Here is a 20,233-nt window from a genome sequence, read left to right as displayed (position 1 = left end):
ATAGCCCTTGCTAGAGAAGCAAAGCAGTGAAATTCTGATTAATTATATCTGAGGCACTATCTTCTCTCCTTATTCTGTCCCAGTCAGGAGGGAACTGATTGAGCTGATAGCATAGTTGATGCAGTGCAAAAATCCAGGTACTGGAAGTACCTGTTGTATCAGTTCCTGTTGTGAATGGCTTTTATGATTTTACTTACCTTCGCTTACATTTATATTTCTCCTAAGTTTTCACTATTGTTGACATATCTAGGCTTCAGCCAAAGGCTTTTATTCCCCACTCCAGTTTTTAGACTTTCATTGTTCCTAGAGAAACATTTAAATACTGCAGTTATCTTCACTTTAAAACACTTTGTATTTAATAGTGGTGGTAAGAATTACATGAAAAGAAAAGTTTCTTGCCTCTTTGCTTTTGTCAGATTTTTTTGGACAATTTTCAAGACTCTATATAATAAAGGGATTTGCTCTGTTTTATAATTGCTGAGCATTAAGTGTAGCAAAGCAAATTAATAGTTCTAAAGGGAAAGGGATAAAAAAGTGAAACTTCTTTTCATGAAAAATATGCATGATCTCTGTGTCCTTAAATACTGCCAGTGAATGGTGCAAGTTACCATTCAGAACTCTAACTGCCAAAATATGATATATGGAAGAGTGCACAGATTATTTTTCATACGGAGGAAGACAGTGGCAGGGGGAGGGCTTAATATAAGTACTTCGGATTTGTAGGGTGAGTTCCACGGTCATGTCTTGGTTAAAGTTTCAGAATGGCAATGATGGAATTTTTAAATAACCTGTGGGATTTTTTGAGATGTGGGGTGGCATGGTGATTGTGGTGTCTGTAGTGTATTTGTTAAATGAAGCTTAGCATTTGAATTTAAGAATATGGTTTTGAAATGTTGTTCAGTAAGCGTACACGGGATGGTTAGTAGTTTGGGTAAATGTATTAGGGAGACTAGATAGGTCTACCTAGCTGTATAGTAAATATTCAGCATTGCCCTGAATGGTGTTTAGCATCTAGCAAGAGTCATGAAACAGGCTAGTGATTCTCACGTATGTTACACTAATTGATCTGAAATTGTTAGCTGTAAAACTGCTAAGTTAGTAACTGCTAAGTTACTGCTTTATGGGCAGCTGACATGTAAAATGGTATAGTTCATCCCACTTTACACATCAAATGAGAGCCATATTTAGTTGAATGGGGTAGGTTTTTTTTAACTCCATAAAAAAATCCTCAAAACTTTGATGGATCAAATATGTCATATTGTGCCATAAATTTGCAACATTTAGAATTACAGCAAATCATTCAGTTACTTATCCCTTCAGTTTTATTCCTGTGGGGGATTTGTTTCATTTTGGTTTCCCTTTCATTGCCTTATAGAATGCTTTCCATTTCTCTAGTTTCCTGTAAATCTGTGACTCCTTTTCATAGAAAATCATATGTTAAGACCTGCAGCTCTGCTATGTTTTGTAGAACTTTGGTTTAAGAAGGTGTCAGATGATTAGCCTACAGATTTCAGCAGTTTAATCTTCACAAATATGCAATAGAACTCTAGTTCTAGGTCTCTTACTAGACCCCTATAGAAGCAAACCCTTTTTTGTATCAAATTTAATAAGCTAGTTGTTGTTTAAGACTGAAATATGTTTTATTCCAAAGGGTTATTTGGTTTTGCATGTGGAATTGGTTGTTTCTTCTGATTGTCTTACATGCTGTTTAGATGTGATGAAAAAAATGTGGGGTCTGCCCCTTTCAGTAATTACCGAGATGTTGTTCAGAACAGAAAGAAATAAAGGATTTTTTTTTCTCCGGGTTTCTTGTGAGAATTTCAGTTACTTCATTCTAAGTTTTTGAGCAAGGGTATTGGTATTGTGCCTTTTCCCAGAATTCTTTTGTCTCATAACATTATTTTAACGTTAACATTTTACTTTTATTATCTTTACCTGTTTCTTTTTCCATTATTTTTTGCCTTCTTACCCCAAAGTATATTGCTTTAATGTAAAGTTTTCTTTAGATATGACCTACTGTGACTTTGACATTGTAATTTTTCATCCGACTCTCTGGCCTTTTGACCTGTGTCTCTTTCTGTCTTCAGAATATGTGTGTCAATACCTGCAGTTCATCCTTTTGTGCTGTCAGTTTTCAGGCAGTTAACCTGTTTTCCAAATCTAACACTAGCATCACAGGGATGCATAACAGTGCAACACAGTAGTACAATGCTGAGTCGTAGGCTGTGTTTCAGCTGGGAGCGTCAAAGTCAAATTAAAATCCTGGTGCTACTGAAGAGTTGATGCTCAACTGATTTTTTTTAGTTTCTGATTAAGTTGGATTGCTTGTCAGTTACCATTAGCGTAATTCAAAGTTGTTGAGGGAAAAGACGATGTTCCAGTTCTGTTTTATTTTAACAGTATATGTTTGGGTTTGTTATAAACTGAGTTACTAAAATAGAAATGGCCAGTGGTTGTCCTAGTCACATAATTTTCTTTTCGTTGCTTTACTTCTAATTTTAATCAGTCTAAAGTCTTAAAATCAATGCTTAGTTGTAAAATCAATGCTCAAATCAAATCAAATGATTTTGGAAAGATAGGGAAAAAAATCTACTGTTGTAAGCTGTTTTTAAACTGAGAGGTTAAGAAGACATTTTATTAAATGCCATGCAGAGAAAATCTTGTAATCTAACAGTGGGGGGTATAGGACAACAGGTGAACAGAGTCTTCAGTCAGAGAGCATAAAGGAAGAATGAAAAATTTAACCAGCAAAGCAGCCTGCAGGTTATGGGATTGTGATTGCAGTGTTCTTGGCAATATTGATACCTGTTGCCGGTAGTAGTAGAGCACTGTGGCAATCTGCTGCTTTTAACACCCAGTATTTTAAAAATATTTTGTGAAAGCTGTTTCCTACTGATGTTTACTTCTCTGCTCTTCATGCAGGTATCATGCCAGTGTATCATAACATGTTTGCACTCATGAGTGAAACAGACAGAATGTGGTATCCCCCAAATCACATCTTCCATGTAGATGAAACAACCAGACTCATCCTAATTTACCGGATAAGGTAATCTAAATAAAATGTTGTACACTTTTCATGATATCACAAGACTGTGTGAGAGAACACAACCAATATGATATTTAGTGGAACTGTAGTTTCTCGTAAAAGTTATGGACGGATTGCTCGCTTTTTCTGGAAAACAGGGAGCTAAAAGAAAAAAACCTTTCTTAATAATGAAGCATCTCATCTCCTCTGTGCTTGTCTGTTTGAAATAAGTAGCAGTTTCTGAAATGCAGAGTAATTGTCCTGCACAGTCAGACATGTTTCTGCAATACAAGCATTTTTCCCTAATCTTATAATTGAATGTGGACAGCTAAAACTGTAGTCACAGTTTTTCTTCTGTAAATTGCTTAATTTATTTACATTATCTAATTTGGCCTGAGTTTTTTGGGAACTTTTTCAAAAGAAACTAGAAGGCACTAATAAAATTCTCTGTATTCTGATTAGTGAGAATAACTTAGCAAAGTTTCTCATTCCTATCAGTGCAGTTTATCACCTTGCTTGAATACTGTAGTGCTTTAAAACACCAAGAACTGCATCTGAACTCTTCATTGAGTAACTGGGGTTTCATAGTGGTCTTCCACATCAGTAGCACTAGTTACGTGTACATGAGAGCAGTAATGTCTGATGCTGGTAACCAAAATGTCTGTTTATTAATGTTTGCTTGAATTTATTTCCTACCAGGTTTTATTTTCCCCACTGGTATTGCAGTGGCAGCAACAGAGCATACCGGTATGGCGTTCTTCGTGGTGCAGAAAGCCCCGTCCTTGATGATCTTGTCATGTCCTACCTATTCGCACAGGTATGATTTGCTCGCCTATTTTTAAATGCAGATTGGTGAGGGTTATTAGCATTTATTCCCTTTCCATCTTCTCCTAGTAACTCTGCAGGCTCTTGAAAGCCTGAAGCCCTCTCAAGCTGGAAATTAAATTCCATGTCCTATTGTGTATTTGGAGAGATGAAGTTCAAAACACTGCTTCTAAGCATGATAGCAGCTGGTATTCCTTATGAATAAGTACATCTTTTTGTGGATGAAGTAGGTCATTCAGTCTTTGAAAAACCAAGCCAATAAAACCCTCTAAACAGACCAAATATAAACAATCAAACAACACAACAACAGCTCCCCCCAACAACTGCACCCCAAACCTCTATTCTTGTTAAGCAGTAGTGCACCAGGTTTTATTTGTTTTCTTGCATTCTTTCTCAGTGGCGAGCTGATTTTTTGGATGGATGGGTACAAATGCCTGTTACTCACGAAACACAAGAAGAATGCCTTGGAATGGCTGTTCTAGATATGATGAGAGTGGCCAAAGAAAAGGACCAAACCCCAATGGCTATTTACAATTCAGTCAGGTGATTCCGTAATTTCTAACTGTTTCACATTTATCTCATGCCTAAAGGTTGTATTTTTGCACGTTAGTGTCTAGGAGAAGGTGTTCATCTGTTGGCAGTTGATGTGGTGATGTAAAATAGTTACATAATTTTACCTATTATGTAAACTATAAATTAATAGAAAATTTGTGTCATGGTGACCATTCATGGTTTGGAGACATGGATTTGACTCTCTTGTTGAAAGGTAAGGCAGCAGCTTCTTATGTGAGAAAATATGTAAGCAGTAATTTTAGGTGAGACACCTTCTGAATGTCATCAGATCCAAGCCCCTCTTCCTGTCAGAGTAAAATTCAAAGTTAGATAAAGTGATTCAGGGCCTCATTCAGTCAAGTGGTGAAAATGTCCAGATACAGAGATTCCCCTATAACTCTGTGCACCTTTTTCCTCTGCATGACCATGGTCATGGTGAAAGATTTTCTCTGTACCTAATCAGTCTCCTCTGTGATACTGATAATCCTCTCTTGTCCTTTCACATTGTTAGATGACAATTAGTGGAACACCATACTTGAGTCTACTTTTCTCCAGGCTGAACAAATCAAGCTTTCATATGCCTCTTCTCTCATGTCATGTGCTCCAGGCTCTTAACCATCTTGGGCAGATCTGTGCAAAACTTTAATGAGTTTATCAACTCACTTGGGTGTATCAATCCTATCAGTTTCTACTCCAGCTGAGTTAATTCTGTCCCTGACATAGGAACTTCAGTGACAACCATCCACAGTTTTGTATTCTGCCACCTGTATTTTCAGCCAGGAAATCTGTCCTTCACCCATGTAGTTGCCATGCAGTATCGTCTTCACAATTTCTACACCAAACAGAGCAATTTTGTAACTTCTGCTGCCTTACCTTAGAACTTCACTAATGAAAGAACAGACATCTTTGAATTTATGGAAAATGCATTATGTAGTTTATGTTGCATTTGAATGAAGGAAAAAATGGAAAATGGAAGAAGACAGGGGGCTCTGTTTGAAAGAATATACTACAGATCTAAGAAAGGATTTTTGTTATCTTACTGTTGTAAAAATAACAGTACATTTAGAGGAAAAGGTGTTTTCAATGTTGACTTATTTAGGACAGAACTAATTATCTTTGTGGGATTTAATAGATAAAATTAGTTGCTTTTTTTGTCTGGTTATGTATTCACAGCTACAAAATGTTTTTACCTAAGTGTGTGCGAGCAAAAATCCAAGACTACCACATTTTGACACGAAAAAGAATAAGGTACAGGTTCCGCAAATTTATACAACAGTTTGGCCAATGCAAAGCTACTGCCAGAAACTTGAAACTTAAGTATCTCATAAATCTGGAAACCCTTCAGCCTGCCTTCTATTCAGAGGTTTTTGAAGTAAAAGAACCTGGTGGAGGTCCTTCTGGAGAGGAAAGTTTTGCAACTGTTGTAATAACTGGAAATGGTGGAATTCAGTGTTCAAGGGGAAAACTTAAAGACTGTGAGACACTTGGAGAACAGGTAATTTTAAAAAAATTATTTTAATAACTTGTTATGGAACAGAGTAGTAAGCTTGTTTTAGAAGTTCTGATTTAACTCAAGCAAATTTGGTAGGCAAATTTTACTTCACAATGACATATAAAAAATGTGTAAATATAATGACTATGCCCCCAGGTATAGATAAAATGCAGCAATTCCCCAAATCTTCTTTGAAAGCAGGGATCTAAGGACTCCAAACAAGAGGCAAATTCTCCTGTACCTCTTTCTTGCTACAGTTAGATACCTACCAGTGTCTCAGTTAGCAAATTTAAAATGACATCTTTGTGTTTGTGATTGTGGAGTCCATATAGTGTTTCTTCAGGAATTAGGTGCTTAATGGTTCCTATAAATGCTAGTAATCACGTACTGCTGCGTTTTTATTTATCAGTATTATTTTGTGTGTGTGTGTGAGATTTCCCATCATGACTGTTCATTATGTTGAGTTTACCAAAACCTGATAGAAACTCAAAGCAGTGTACATTGAGAATGTGGGTGTTATCCAAAGGTAAAAGTGAAGGCAAACTGGAGTACGTGTGTTTTTTTCAAAATATTTGCATTGGTTTGGTAATTTTGATTTGTAATATGTTGCAGACAAGACCAAAGTACAAAAAGTTGTATTTCTACAGTGTGCTGAAATAATTTGTAAAAAACGCTATGTGCTATTGGGTTTTTTCAATACTTAGCAAAAAGTAATTACATGCCTATATTTTTGAAGTGTGGTGTTCTTAGAATATTTGTAGATTGACAGTTACTTCATTCATAGCTGTTATGTATCAGCCCTCTGCCTTCCCTAATTTTCCTGTAAGTGCAAGTTGCTCTGGCAGGAACTGTCATAAATGTCAGATTCTGCAATTTCCAGTTTTAGGTGTACAAAGTGTATGCATACTATGCTGTTTAGGCTTGGCAACCAATGAATAATGAATAATCTTTTTTATAAAGATTGCCAAATTATTTTTTCATAATTAAAAAATATTATGATTCTATTATTGACAGACACTGCATATATTTTCACTGGTAAAGAAACTCTTTATAAAGTTGGTTTTGAAAACTGGATGAATTAATATGGCTGCTTGTAAACATGATTGTAATTCGTTTCAGTAAACTTTACTGATGAATTGTCATTTAGATACTGAACTGAAAAATAATTTTTATTTGTATGTAATGACATATGTGGAGTAGATTGTGAAGAAATTTGTTACATTTTCACCAACCAGATGAACAAGTAAATAGGACTGAGAGGATAACCTTACACTTTTTGTTCATTCCAGCTACAGATTTGCAGCTTTTATCACTCTGAATGAAGTTTTGACATTTTGTATTGTTAACAGGCTTGTTCACAAAAAAAAAACCCTTCTCAAAAAAATAATCAAAACATTTCACTGTTCATAAAGTACTACAGAGTGAAGAAATATCTACAATTATAAAAACCCAAGCCCATACATGGATATTTCTGTTCATGGTTCCTGGATCTCTGTCTGTTCTTCAATTTATGTTCCTAGTGATGATTCCATAACAAAAAAAATCATTTATTTGCTTGTAATAGCATGTTTAAGGTTTTATAAATCTCTTTATTGTTGGCTTACGAGTTCAGAGTTGTAGAAGTTCCAATGCTGCAAATAGGTGAGGCTTTTTAATTGCCATTTCTATTATTACTGAAATTATATTCTATTTGTTGCAGGATTTACAAACGTACTGTGATTTTCCTGATATCATTGATGTCAGCATTAAACAAGCGAGCCAGGAAGGCTCCAGTGAGAGAAGAATTGTCACCATTCACAAACAAGACAGCAAGAATCTGGTCTGTTTACTTTGGTTGCTGTTCTTTCTAACAGATACTGCTTTGAGCAGGCTGCGTGTTTGTTGTATGCATAGTATCGTATAATCCATAGTATTGTATAATCATTAAGCATGAGATAAAACTAAATACCTATCAGCAGTGTAAGGGATGTTATCAGAACATGAAAGGTCTTCTGCATTCAAAGCTATGTGCTTGAAATGAAATAGAAATAGACATTTATATCTGAGGAAAATTTCTGGTACACAGATTGGTTCTTTTGTTTATTAGTCTTAAACCTGAGTCCGTGGTTTCAGTTCTCAAGTGTGCTGTTTCCATGGTGTCCTGATAAGCTGTCTGCTACAGACCAACACATTGAAAAAGGCTTCAAAATGTTCTGAAGAATGATGATACAAAATAAGTATCTGGATAAAATTAATGTTACTGCTTTTACTGTGAACAATTCTTTGAAGAAGATCTTAACAAAGTATTTTATACCCAAATGTAAAAAGTTTTTTACTTGAACTGCAACCTTGCACTTGAGTCAGGCTTTCTAGCAGGTATAACTATCAGAGTTGTGGGGTGGGCTGACTCTGGCTGGGCACCAGGTGCCCACCAAATCTACTCCAATCACTCCCCTCTTCAGTGTGAACAGAGGAGAGAAAATGTAGTGAAAGGCTTGTGGGTCAAGATAAGGATAGATATCACTGACGTATTAACCGTCATGGACAAAACAGAATTGACTCAGGGAAATTATTTGAATTTGTTTCAGAGCAGAGTAATTAGAATAAAAATTCCTAAAGACATTTTCCCACCACCCCTCCCTTCTTCATGGGCCAACTTTATTCTCTATTTCCTTCCCTCAGCGCTGTAGAGAATTGAGTATGGGAGGTGTGGTCAGTTCACTGCATGTTGTCCATGCCTCTCAGTCTTCCTCAACTCATCCCCTGCTCCAGCAAGGGATACCTCCAATGGTGGACGGTCCTCCATGAACGTCCCCAATGCACACTGTTTCCGCAGGGTGCAGTTCCTCGTGAACTGCTCCAGTGTTGGTCCCTTCCATGAAGTGCAGTTCTCTAGGAATAGACTGCTTTACAGCTCCGTAGTGACTCATGGGGCCACAAGTCCTGCCAACACCTATGTTTCTGTGTAGGCTTCCCATGGGGTCACAACTTCCTTGAGGCATGTCCTCCTTCTGCGACATGAGGTTCTTCTCAGGCTGCAGGGGGGATATCTGCTGCACCATGAACTTCCATGGGCTGTAGAGGCACAGCTGCTTCACCATGGTCTGTACCATGGGCTGCAGTTGTTTCCAGGTCCTGGTCCTCTTATAAAGGAGTTTGAAGACTCTAAACTCTTGACACTTACTCAAAAACAGCAGCTCTTTTTATTGCTCTCTAGCAAAGAACTTGCCAAATAATTGTGTAATAAGTATGTCTCTGGTGTCACAGACAAACACATACTAAATCGTATTCAGCTGAGTTACACTACTGAATGAAATCTAGGGTAACTCAGAAAATACTTCTCTGGTTTTGTTTTATTTTTAGCAATTAATATGTTGTTCCAGATTAATGTAATTTTCCCCTGCTTTTATCTGTTAATCATGCTGTGCATAAGACCTTTTTCACACCCACTTTCCTTTGACCACACCACACAATTTTTCTCCCTGCTCTTATCCAGTGTACCTGTCTTCATAGTAATAAAAGATCATCTTCTGTCTATGATCCAGTTGAGGATGCCAGTTTTTGCTGACTAGTAGTTAAGTTTTCAGGCAGGTACTTTAGTGGAGATTTTTCTTTTCTGCTTGAAGGCAGGATGTAAGTCTTTGATAAGTGATGGCTTTCCTTTAGGGAAAGGAACCAGACCGTATTGGCAGTGCAGTAGGTGTCTGCATGCTGACTTGTATCTACTTGTTTTTCAAATGCTTTCATATTGGCATTCCTCTGCTGCTTCATCTATTTAGACTAAGGGGGTTTTTTTTGAGGGCAGATTTCATAGAATCGTGGAATGGGTGGAGTTGGGAGGGACTTTAAAGATCATCTCATTCCAACACCCCTGCCATGGGCTGGGACACAGTTCATTAGAGCAGATTGCTCAAAAGCCTGTTCCAGAGATAAGGCATCCACAGCTTCTCTGTTTTCTTTAGTTTGGATTTGATCTTGAACACTGAAGGTTGCTATCAAGTTTTGAATGATAACAAGAAGGTAGAACATACATCAGTTAAAAACAGCTTCTATTGATGTATTTAATGTGCGTGTATATGCATATCTTTTTATAGTATTAACATATTGAGGAATTTTTGTTGCCTATTAAAAATTGAAATTCTCTCTCCCTCCCTGCCCCACATTGTTCTCTGGCAATTGAACAGGAGGCTGAATTTCAGTCATTAAGAGAAGCTCTCTCCTTTGTATCGTTAATTGATGGATATTACAGATTAACAGCGGATGCCCATCATTATCTCTGTAAAGAAGTAGCACCACCATCAGTCCTTGAAAATATCCAAAGCAACTGTCATGGGCCAATTTTGTAAGTATTTTTTTTTGGTAATATGACAATTGAATATTTTTTTGGAAGATGAACTTAGTTGTCTATGAACTGTGGTAGGCATCATAAATGTTTTTTTATTGCATTTATGTAAAAAAATGCTTTATATTTTTCCTCTTATTTTTCAGTTTGTAAAATACAGTGCCTTTGTGACATGTTGTAAAAATTAAGTGGAAAGATAATTTTTTGAAATGGATAGAAATAGTGAATTAACAAGGCTTGTTTAAGAGGAAGTTCATTCTTACAATAATGAATGTTGTTTTATTTCAGCTCTTTTTTCTTGTTAGCCATTTTCCTGGTTCAACCCACCTTTTTCACCCACACAAATGTTTTACTAATTTAAGCTTATTTGTTAGGTAATTTTATTGTAGCTTCTTTGCATGTTGAAAATCGTATCGTAAGCTGTGGGGATATACTTTTTTAGCCCTTAACATTTCTTATTGGATAAATAATTGTGATGGTTCAGTATCAAAAAATTTTAATGTGCTGCTCTCTACATAAGCAATCAGCCTATGTATTTGAAAATAAAGGGCAAAGAGATTATCTTAAAGAAAGCTGTACAAAATTGAAAGTTTTAATTATTGTTCTATTACATATTTGTTAATATTGCTCATTACTCAACATCCTGTATCTCTGTATTTTGCAATTGTGCAATATTAAACATTTTCTTTTTACTGCAGCATGGACTTTGCTATCAGTAAACTGAAGAAAGCAGGTAATCAGACTGGTTTCTACGTCCTTCGCTGCAGTCCTAAAGATTTTAAAAAATACTTCCTTACCTTTGCTATAGAGGTTTGTATTCTGTCTTAATGCCTATTTAATTTTTGTTACGATATAACAATTAGCCTGAGATGTTCAGTAAATGATTCTAAATATTCCCTCCAGAATGTTTGTCTAGTATGTGTATTCTATAGCTACTTTTGTCAGATGGGCCAATTTTCAGGGTCTTGTGAAAAAGGTTCAGAGTTGATACAGAATTGCTAATGCACATGCCACATGCCTTGGAGACCAAGGGAAGAGAGCTTAAGAGTTCTGGAGATGATGACATGGATCATGAGACTGTGATGTTGGGATAAATATTTAGGAGATGGAGCTGGAGCAGTCTTGATGGGGTTTCTATTTTTTTAACGTTTGGAGGTTTTTACTTAGTTTATTCCCTGGGTTTTCCATATACCTCCTCCCCTTCACAAGTGGGGCTTCATGAGATTAGGTATACAGCCTTTGACAATCTGAGAGTGCCTCCTTCACAGGTTCTTCTGGATTTGGGTCTTGTCCTCAATCCCCAGTACTGGGCCAGCCATATTATTTGGCAGCTATTACATCAACACAAATCTCCTGGGTATATCTGTTGCTAGCTAGAGAGAAAGCCACCCTGGAAATGCATATAGTTCTCAGAGAACCACATGTACCTCTTCTCTCTGACTTTGCAGCTAGTGGTGATATAATGCTTTATTATTGCTGTTAAATAATTTCATGATCTTGTTTCAAGAACGGATTTATCTTTAATTACATTACAGAGCTACCTTTGTGTTTTTAGCTAGGGAAGATAATACAAGAATTTTCCTGCTGGTATACAGTGAGCTAGCAAGTTTGCTAATACTGTCAGAGATAGGTACATCTCTGAAAATGACCACGTAATGCTGATGTGTGAATGGAGAAATGTTACGTCCAGTCAATGAAGTATGTTTGATAGGCAATTTTGTAGACAAAGAAATCAGTTCATGAACAAGCTTAGAGAGGCAAAGTTGAGAGTCTAGCTTGTGAGAGAAGACTACCATTGCCTTTAAGTGACTTTACTGCAACTTTTTTTTCTTTTTCTGAGTCTTGTGCAAGTCATTGGAAGACTTTTTATATTCAGAATTTGTTGAAACATTTGCTGCAGGATTGAAATATAGGACCATGAAAGCACTATTAAGAGTTCATCTTGTTTAAAAATGTTTAATGGTATCTTTTCAAGAGTCTTTGTGAAAATAATTCAGTGCATATTAAAAATATGTATTAGGAAGTAATTTCTTAGAACTGTGCTGGAGATGACATGAAAGCAGAACTACAGCTGAGATCTCCAAATGCCTGCCAAACAAACATGGAGTATAAGCATTAGGGCTATTGCTTCCAACAGAATTTTGTTTTGATGTAACCCCATGTCAGAGTGAATAAGCTTTCCTTAATAGCTCTGAAGGATTTTTCCTAGGGTCCATTATCTGTTTTCTTAGCTCCATCTTTTCAGATTTCATTAACATTTGTTTTTCTCTAGCATCAACATGCTAGTTCCAGTAATGGAGTAGAGTCATGTTTTCTCAGAATCAATATTACATAGTGAGAACAAAATAACAAATTATGATCATATTTTCCTGAAGCATCCTTTCTTTAATTAGTAGACTGCTATACATTTAGATAAGCTTTCAAATATTACATATTAATCAATTTCATTTTTAATGGAAAAATTTTCTGCAGCGTGACAGTACTACAGATTATAAGCACTGCTTAATTACGAAGAATGAGAATGGAGAATATAATCTTAGTGGAACCAAGAGAAGTTTTAGTAATCTTAAGGATCTCTTGACCTGTTACCAGACAGAAACTGTCCGTTCAGACAGCATAATATTCCAGTTCATCAAATGCTGCCCTCCAAAACCAAAAGGTAAGAGATTATTTCTAAGCAGGAAGTTTTCTATTTTCTAGATTAAAGACTTAAAAATAAGTTAATACTAAATGGCTCTCAGGTAGATGCATGATACAAAACTGGGAGGAACTATTGGTACCCTTGAAGGCAGGGAAGCCCTTTAAAGAGACCTCAGAAAATTAGAGAATGGGGCAATCACCAGCCATATGAAGTTTCATATGAAGGAAAATGTCAGATTCTGCAGCTGGGATGGGGCAGCCTTGGATGTACAGACAGATTGGGGAAAGAGTTGCTGGAGAGCAGTGCCGTGGAAAGGGAGCTGGAGGTCCTGGTCTGTGGCGAGCTGAACATGGGTCAGCAATGCCCTGGCAGCCAGGAGGGCCAAGCATAGTCTGGGGGCATCAGGCACAGCATGGCCAGGCAGGCAAGGCAGGGGATTGTCCTGCTCTGCTCTGCACTGGGGCGGCCTCACCTCGAGGGTTGGGGGCAGTTCTGGGTGCCACAATAATAGAGAGATAAAGCTACTGGAGAGTGTCCAAAGGAGGGCCATGAGGATGGTGAAGGGTCGTGAGGGGACCCTTTATGAGGAGGGGCTGAAGTCACTTTTTCTGTTCAGCCTGGAGAAGAGGAGAATGAGGAGACACTTCATTGCAGTTAAAACTTCCTCATGAGGGGAAGGGGAGGGGTGACAGGACCTGAGGGAATGGCCTGAATCTGTGTCAGGGGAGGTTTAGGTTGGGTATTAGAAAAGGCTGTTTCACCCAGAGGGTGGCTGAGCACTGGAAGAGGCTCCCCAGGGCAGTGGTCACAGCACTAACCTGAGAGAGTTCAAGAAGTCCCCTCCAACTCAAAATATTTTGTGATTCTGTGATACAGTGGTGTGAGTTTTTTAAAATTTCACTGACCTATTTAGTCATCTTCTTAGTCATAGTGTCTGCAAAATTTTGGTGTAGGATAGTCTTCTAGAAGTAATCATGGTAACCAGTTTCATGATTAGAAGCAAAACTGGTTTTGTAATTGTAGTGGATTGTGTGTAGCAGCATTTCTTCTTGCGTCAAGTGTTTTCATGTCTTGAGAAGGAAAGAGCTACAAAATGAATTGTCGCTGAGAATACTTCCACAGGCAATAGAACCAACAATGTCAGTGAATTTCTGTCATTGTTGATCTTAGCTGAGCTATGTCAAGTCTGCATTGTGGTTTCAGCTCCTTTTTAACACTGGAAAAATACACATGGAATAGGGCTTCTGCCTGAGGAGGGGATTTTTCTTGCTTTTGCATTTAATTTTTTTGCCTATCTTTGATATTCATATCTTTCTCCTTTATGAAGTCTTTAAATATCTGCCCTTCTAAGTAGTACTACATACAGTTATTATTAGTCTTTGTCTCTACCAAAGTTCCTATTCAAAGACAAACTTGCCAGAACAGACTATATGATATAACTTTTACTTCTCTCAAATTTGATTGAAAATAGCCAATGAATTCAAAACCTTAGAAATGATGTAACAAGTAAATATGTATGCACATTACAGGCAATAAATTTTTAATATTATTCCATTAAAAAATTATATGCATCAGAATGGTGAATTATTGAATAAATATTGTCATGGATGTGAGCAGATACTCACAAATACATAATTTTCAGATTTAGTTTTAGTATCACACTTGCTCTACTTTGTATTATAAAAAAAGGTAATTTACATCCCCTTTTCCATCCCCAATTGTTATTACAAATAGTGCAGCAGTTAAAATGTGAAAGGAATATTTTCAGAATGTTTGTCAAAAGTAGGAATATTTAAGAAACATAAAACTCATGAGTGAACCTAGATGATTTTGCTGATTAGAAAATATCAGATTTTATTTTCAGTTATATGCTGTGTGGTTTTTAAAATGCACTGATCTCAATGTGATACCTTTGTGTTTGTGTTGAATTAGGAGCCCCCTCGTTAGCAATCCTTCTGAAACAGTATTGGTTTAGTTTTATGTTTTACAAAATTACTTTGGTTTTCCTTTCCCTCTTTATTGTGCCAGATAAATCAAATCTCCTAGTCTTCAGAAGCAATAGCGTTTCTGATGTACCTTCATCACCTATGCTACAGAGACACAATAATGTCAATCAGATGGTTTTTCACAAAATCCGTAATGAGGACTTGATATTCGTAAGTCAGTTTGTTGCTTTTTCTACTGCAGATGTTTGGTTTAATATGCACCGAGTTTTAAAAACCTCAGCGTGTGTTTAAAAGAATTATATCTGAGCGAGGAGATTTTGCTGTAATCTTTCCTTAGAGTTGTGGAAAATAATTTATTTTATTTTTCAGTAATGCAAATAACTAATATTTTATAAATATGAAGGATTGTTTTGACTGCAATAAATTATTTGGTTCTAGAGATGTCTAAATATATATTTAATGGAATTGCTTCCGCTCTGGTTGTTGCAGCAAGTTATTTTCTGAGATCCTTGAGTAGTCAATAAGAAACAAGCAAAATTTAAGATTCTTCTGATATAGTTGCTTCCTTTCCTTCTCAGCTGGACTCTATAGCCAGCACAACTCTAAACACTTGCATATGCTTATGCAGGGGGTAATTCTAAAGATGTCTTTTAAAACTGGCAGATATTTTTGATTTTTTTTTCTGTCTGTATCCTTCGTTCCTTTTAGGAGGAGAGTCTTGGACAGGGCACATTTACTAAGATTTTCAAAGGTGTAAGGAAAGAAGTGGGAGACTATGGCCAGCTCCATCAAACTGAAGTTCTTCTAAAGGTGCTGGATAAAGTACACAGAAACTACTCTGAGGTTGGTGTGATTGTTGACTGCTGTATAACATTTGTCCATGCTTTGTTAAGCATCACTCTTCTTTTCATGAGCATTACCCATTTACTTCATAAATGGGTATTTGTGTGGTAGAGAGTTGTATGTTGGACCAAGCTCATGCTTAGACTTGTGACACTGGGAGTACGGATTTGAGAATGGCTTTGGGAAGTACACCTATGTACTTTATTTCTCCTGTTTCCACCACCTGAGAGAGAATTCATAACTACCCACTGAGATCTGGACAGCAGGTAGTTTATACAATTAAAGTACCAGAGGAGGGGTGGTATGGCCACAGGATTGTCTTAACCAGTAAATTCATTATTTACAGACAAGGGACCATTTATGGAAAAACACTTCCTCTGGGAAGCCTGTCTTCAGATTTTCCGATAAAATCAAGTAATCAGAAGTGTTTATGTATGAGAATAACTTGCCATACATGGATTCACCCATAGTCACTGAACCTTCTAACTTTTTGAGTGACGCTTTTAGCGGACCTGAAATGCTTTTGTGCAAAAACTAATAAGCTGGTAGTGTAATCAAGCCCAAGACTCTGTACGTGAGAACTGAATTTTAAAGACTTTCACAAGATGTAGTAATGTAACTTTATAATACTGCTTTTGATAACATAGGTAATAAATTTATATTCTAAAGTATGAATCAGTTACTAAAAGTTCAGAGTATAGGAATAAAAATATAGTCACCTGAAGGAAAATGTTCTCATTTTCACTTCACTTTGTTGGGTGAATAATCAGTACACAAGCAAGTGTAGGTGGAGATGCCACTGAACAGAATAAAAAAATAAAGAAAGCAATAAAAGCATTTGAAATTTTCCTGACAAAGTTGGAAAAGGTCTTGCAATAGTGGATGAATTACATAATAATTTTTGTCTTTTAACTTAATAATGGGCTACAAAGGAATAAATTGGAAACTGAACAGTGCATTATGGCAGAATAAATTAGAAAGGGAATAGTGTATGATGAATTTGCCTTCAATTTACCTAGGTAATTGACACTGAAAAAAACTTGCTGGCAGAGAAAAAGAGGTTGTTAACCTATCTGGAATGTGTACTACCAGTTATTTAGTAAAAGAAAATTAAAAAAAAACCTCTGCAACAAAAAAACTGAAGCAAAAACCAACCAAACAAGAAACAGTTGCCAAACACAACCCGACAACGAACAATATAAAATATTTTACATAGGGTCTTTGCAAAGAGATAGTTGAAATGTTTTTTAAAAACTGTTTTAGTAAATTTATTAGAACTTTGGGGCTTTGTTTTTACTGATGTATTTTCTTTGTCAATCTCTCCTTCTCCTTCCATAAAGTCCTTTTTTGAAGCAGCAAGTATGATGAGCCAGCTTTCTTACAAACATTTGGTGTTAAATTATGGAGTCTGTGTTTGTGGAGAAGAGAGTAAGTAGAAATTAATTCTTTTTTACCAATTTTTATACTTCTCTTTTAGAGTTTGACATTGTTTTTGGGTAAGATCAGAGAAAGTAAAAACAAAACAACAGAAGTTCAACACCAGCTGGACAGCTAATACATGTTCATGCCGTAGCAGTATTAGCCTTGGTATGTGAGAGCTAGTTAATAGTAAAAACAATGAAAAGGGGAAAATTGTTTAAAGTACAGTCAGTGTGAATAGTAACCTGTGTAGATGACTCAGTCATGTCTGTTCTATCTGAGATCAATTTTGCCGTGCCTCTGGAATGAGCTTTTGAAGTGCCAGAAAAATTGTAGCCTTACATTGTATCAGCTGTGGTTAGATAGAAAGGGAGGCACTGTGCTACCCAGAAAAATCTTCATTTACTGTCATTAGAAACAGTTCATTTACTGTCATTAGAAACAATTAGAAAATTAGTTTCTAATTACTGTTAAGTAATTAGAACTTAATTAGTAAGTTCTAATTACTGCCCTTTTCCATACTTGCTGACTTCATGAGCACAAATATAACTTTGGGAAGTTTGGTTTAGAGATCCCATTCTGAAAACATGAGGTACTCTTAATTCAGCAAACACACTACAAAATTTTAGCAGCAGTAAAATGTTTGCATTGTCTGCAAAAGTTGAATGTCTTTCCAATTTAGCTTACAGCTTTGTGACTATGTATTAATGAAATTTTTTAAGAACACCTGAAATACATTTATACCATTTTGAAATGAAATCCTAATTTTGGGTGGTTGTCACATGCTAATGTATCTTCATATATGACTGCTGGATCTCACTTTGACATTTTTTCTTCTTCATTCAGTTTTTGGGCTGAAATGTCAGCTTGCCAAAAACTTTTTTTTTTTTCTGTGATTAGAAATTTGTATGAAAGGAAGCATTTTATAATTGTATGTTCATATTATGTAGGTGGTTACCTTCATTAGGGAGAAGGAATTTCCAAAAGAGATGGTGGATTCAGTAATCATGTTATCAGAAATTACCTCTCACAGAAGGCTGGAAAAGGCACAGCATTATGTTTGGCCAAGAACTTGTGCCAGAACTTGGCCAAAACAACTACGTGGAATTTTTTGTATTTTATTAATTGTACCACACACAGGGACGATATATAAAATTTCAGGTAGATCAAGTTTATAATTGAAAAGAAATTGTTGCAAGAGGTATATGGTTACATATTTCACCTTTAGATCATAGCTGTCCTCCAAAAATTATTCTCTTTCTGCAGGCAAGAGACTTACTGCAGTTTAAGGCAAGGCAGTTATTAAGAAATAGGAAGAGCAGCTGTTATTGATTCTGTATTTTATGCACTTGATGTACAAATTCAATAAAAATAGTTTCACATAATTGCAAAAAAAAGTATTTGCTGTCTCTAAAATAAAAGTTGTTAAAAAATCTGGTTTTTTTTGTTACAGCCAGATATAATACTAGTAGCTTCAATGTGAGCATCTTGCAGCTGAGGGCAAGGATTCAGTCATGTGGTTTGAAATTGTTGTGTTGAAAGTGATGAAGTCAGCAGTTCTTGTTTCTGGAGTTATTTGCTAGATGGCTGCATGAAGGCATATGTCATACATATATACACAATTTCAGGGCAAATATTCGTCTGTTTTCAAGCAAAGCCTCTTTTGTCAATAAAGCATTGCATTTTCCAGTAAGAATATAAATAGTAAACAACTATGAAGTGAATGACTTGAATGTTATTCAACTCACCACACTGATAGTGCTGTACACCACTATGCGTCAGCAGCAGTTACATTATTGTGCCTTTCAGGTGATGGTGGAAAGATGCTCACTGGATTTTACCTAATCTGTAAAGGATGAAATCTAAATAATTAACTCTAAAAGATTAAATCTAGTAACTATGTATTTGAGAAGAAATAAGGTGAACTTCCATGCTCTGAAGAAGCATAAAGAACACAGAGTATTTGTGGAAGTACTCAGGTACCACAGAAGTTGAAATTTATAGTTAGATCACCAACAAGGTATCAAAAGAAGAGTACTACTCAAGTCATTAATCTGTCCTGAAATTTTATTATTAGTTGTTGGTTTTAATTTTTACTCTTTTTATCATTATGAATCAGACATCCTTGTACAAGAATATGTAAAATTTGGATCCTTGGACACATATTTGAAAAAGAACAAAAATGTTATCAATATTTTGTGGAAGCTGGAAGTAGCCAAACAGTTGGCATTAGCCATGCATTTTCTGGTAAGTGGTCAGTTTTGTTAATGGCAGAATTCAAGCGATTCTGACTAATGTGTGTAGAAAGGCTGAGCTATTATGTGAATTCTTGAAATTCTGGAGGGTTTTGATAATGGATTGGCCATGTAGCAGCTATTTAGTAAATACCCAGAGACACACTTTGTATTTTGCACAAAGTGTAGTTGAATTTCCATTCTTTTTTAATGTGTTATGTTTTAGCATGAAATGTAAGCACATTTGCAGTAATGCTTTCCCCCCACCATCCCCACAAATCTGTCCTTTCTGGGCTTCCCACCTCAGCTCATGATGCTGAACATAAACTATTTCCCGGTAGTGTTAATACTTAACCACTGGGAGGGGAAAACACTGTACTGTTCACTCTGCTAGTGCATTCTTCTTGGGCATTAGGTCTCAATCTTAGTCTTTCCAGTTAAATATGAAGGCCATTATTCAAGACAGGATATGTGACTAGATAAGTCTTTCCTTTAACAGAATTTAAATATTATTACATTAATTTTAAGGGGATGGATGAGTATTCTTCTGAGTTAAAAAATGTCAAATTGTTTCAGACTTTAGGTAAATAACAAAAATTGGCTGAAAGTTTTAAGCTGGTGGGGTATACCTGAAGTTTGATCGACTTAATCTGTGATCATTATTTTATTTGCTGATGTTTCCTTCGTGCTGTACAGTATTTGTTTTTAAATATCTCTTCAAGTAAGACTTTTTTTGTCAGTTTGTAAAAGATGCATTTCTGTTTATAGGAGGATAAAGGCCTTGTTCATGGAAATGTCTGTGCAAAAAATATCTTGCTTATCAGAGAGGAAGACAGGAAGTCAGGAAACCTCCCATTTATAAAGCTAAGTGATCCTGGCATCAGTATTACAGTTTTGCCAAGAGATAGTAAGTCTTTGCATCAACTTTCTTGTTC

At 36.1% G+C, this 20,233-nt stretch overlaps 1 protein-coding gene across 27 annotated transcripts in view; it reads left to right on the top strand.

Moving 5' to 3' along the window:
• Nucleotides 1–20,233, top strand: part of JAK2 (Janus kinase 2) — an 87,696-nt gene that overhangs the window by 46,775 nt on the left and 20,688 nt on the right. For 26 of the 27 annotated variants that reach the window (XR_005255120.1, XR_005255117.1, XR_005255122.1 and 23 more), the window contains 13 exons: nucleotides 2,923–3,046; nucleotides 3,725–3,842; nucleotides 4,248–4,393; nucleotides 5,576–5,897; nucleotides 7,594–7,713; nucleotides 10,058–10,215; nucleotides 10,914–11,025; nucleotides 12,688–12,874; nucleotides 14,885–15,012; nucleotides 15,511–15,645; nucleotides 16,986–17,073; nucleotides 19,184–19,311; nucleotides 20,067–20,205. Coding sequence is in view for 18 of the 27 variants with exons in the window: in XM_038123323.1 (XP_037979251.1) it covers nucleotides 2,923–3,046; nucleotides 3,725–3,842; nucleotides 4,248–4,393; nucleotides 5,576–5,897; nucleotides 7,594–7,713; nucleotides 10,058–10,215; nucleotides 10,914–11,025; nucleotides 12,688–12,874; nucleotides 14,885–15,012; nucleotides 15,511–15,645; nucleotides 16,986–17,073; nucleotides 19,184–19,311; nucleotides 20,067–20,205 (1,905 nt within the window). In the remaining 9 variants the exon portion in view is untranslated. The remainder of the gene's footprint in view (nucleotides 1–2,922; nucleotides 3,047–3,724; nucleotides 3,843–4,247; nucleotides 4,394–5,575; nucleotides 5,898–7,593; nucleotides 7,714–10,057; nucleotides 10,216–10,913; nucleotides 11,026–12,687; nucleotides 12,875–14,884; nucleotides 15,013–15,510; nucleotides 15,646–16,985; nucleotides 17,074–19,183; nucleotides 19,312–20,066; nucleotides 20,206–20,233) is intronic. The other variant, XM_038123324.1, reaches the window with a different exon arrangement.

This window comes from Motacilla alba, chromosome Z (genome assembly GCF_015832195.1).
Source record: "Motacilla alba alba isolate MOTALB_02 chromosome Z, Motacilla_alba_V1.0_pri, whole genome shotgun sequence".
In the NCBI taxonomy this organism is placed as follows: Eukaryota; Metazoa; Chordata; class Aves; order Passeriformes; family Motacillidae; genus Motacilla; species Motacilla alba.
The sequence above is the reverse complement of the archived record's forward strand: the minus strand, read 5'-3'. Positions and strand labels throughout refer to the sequence as shown.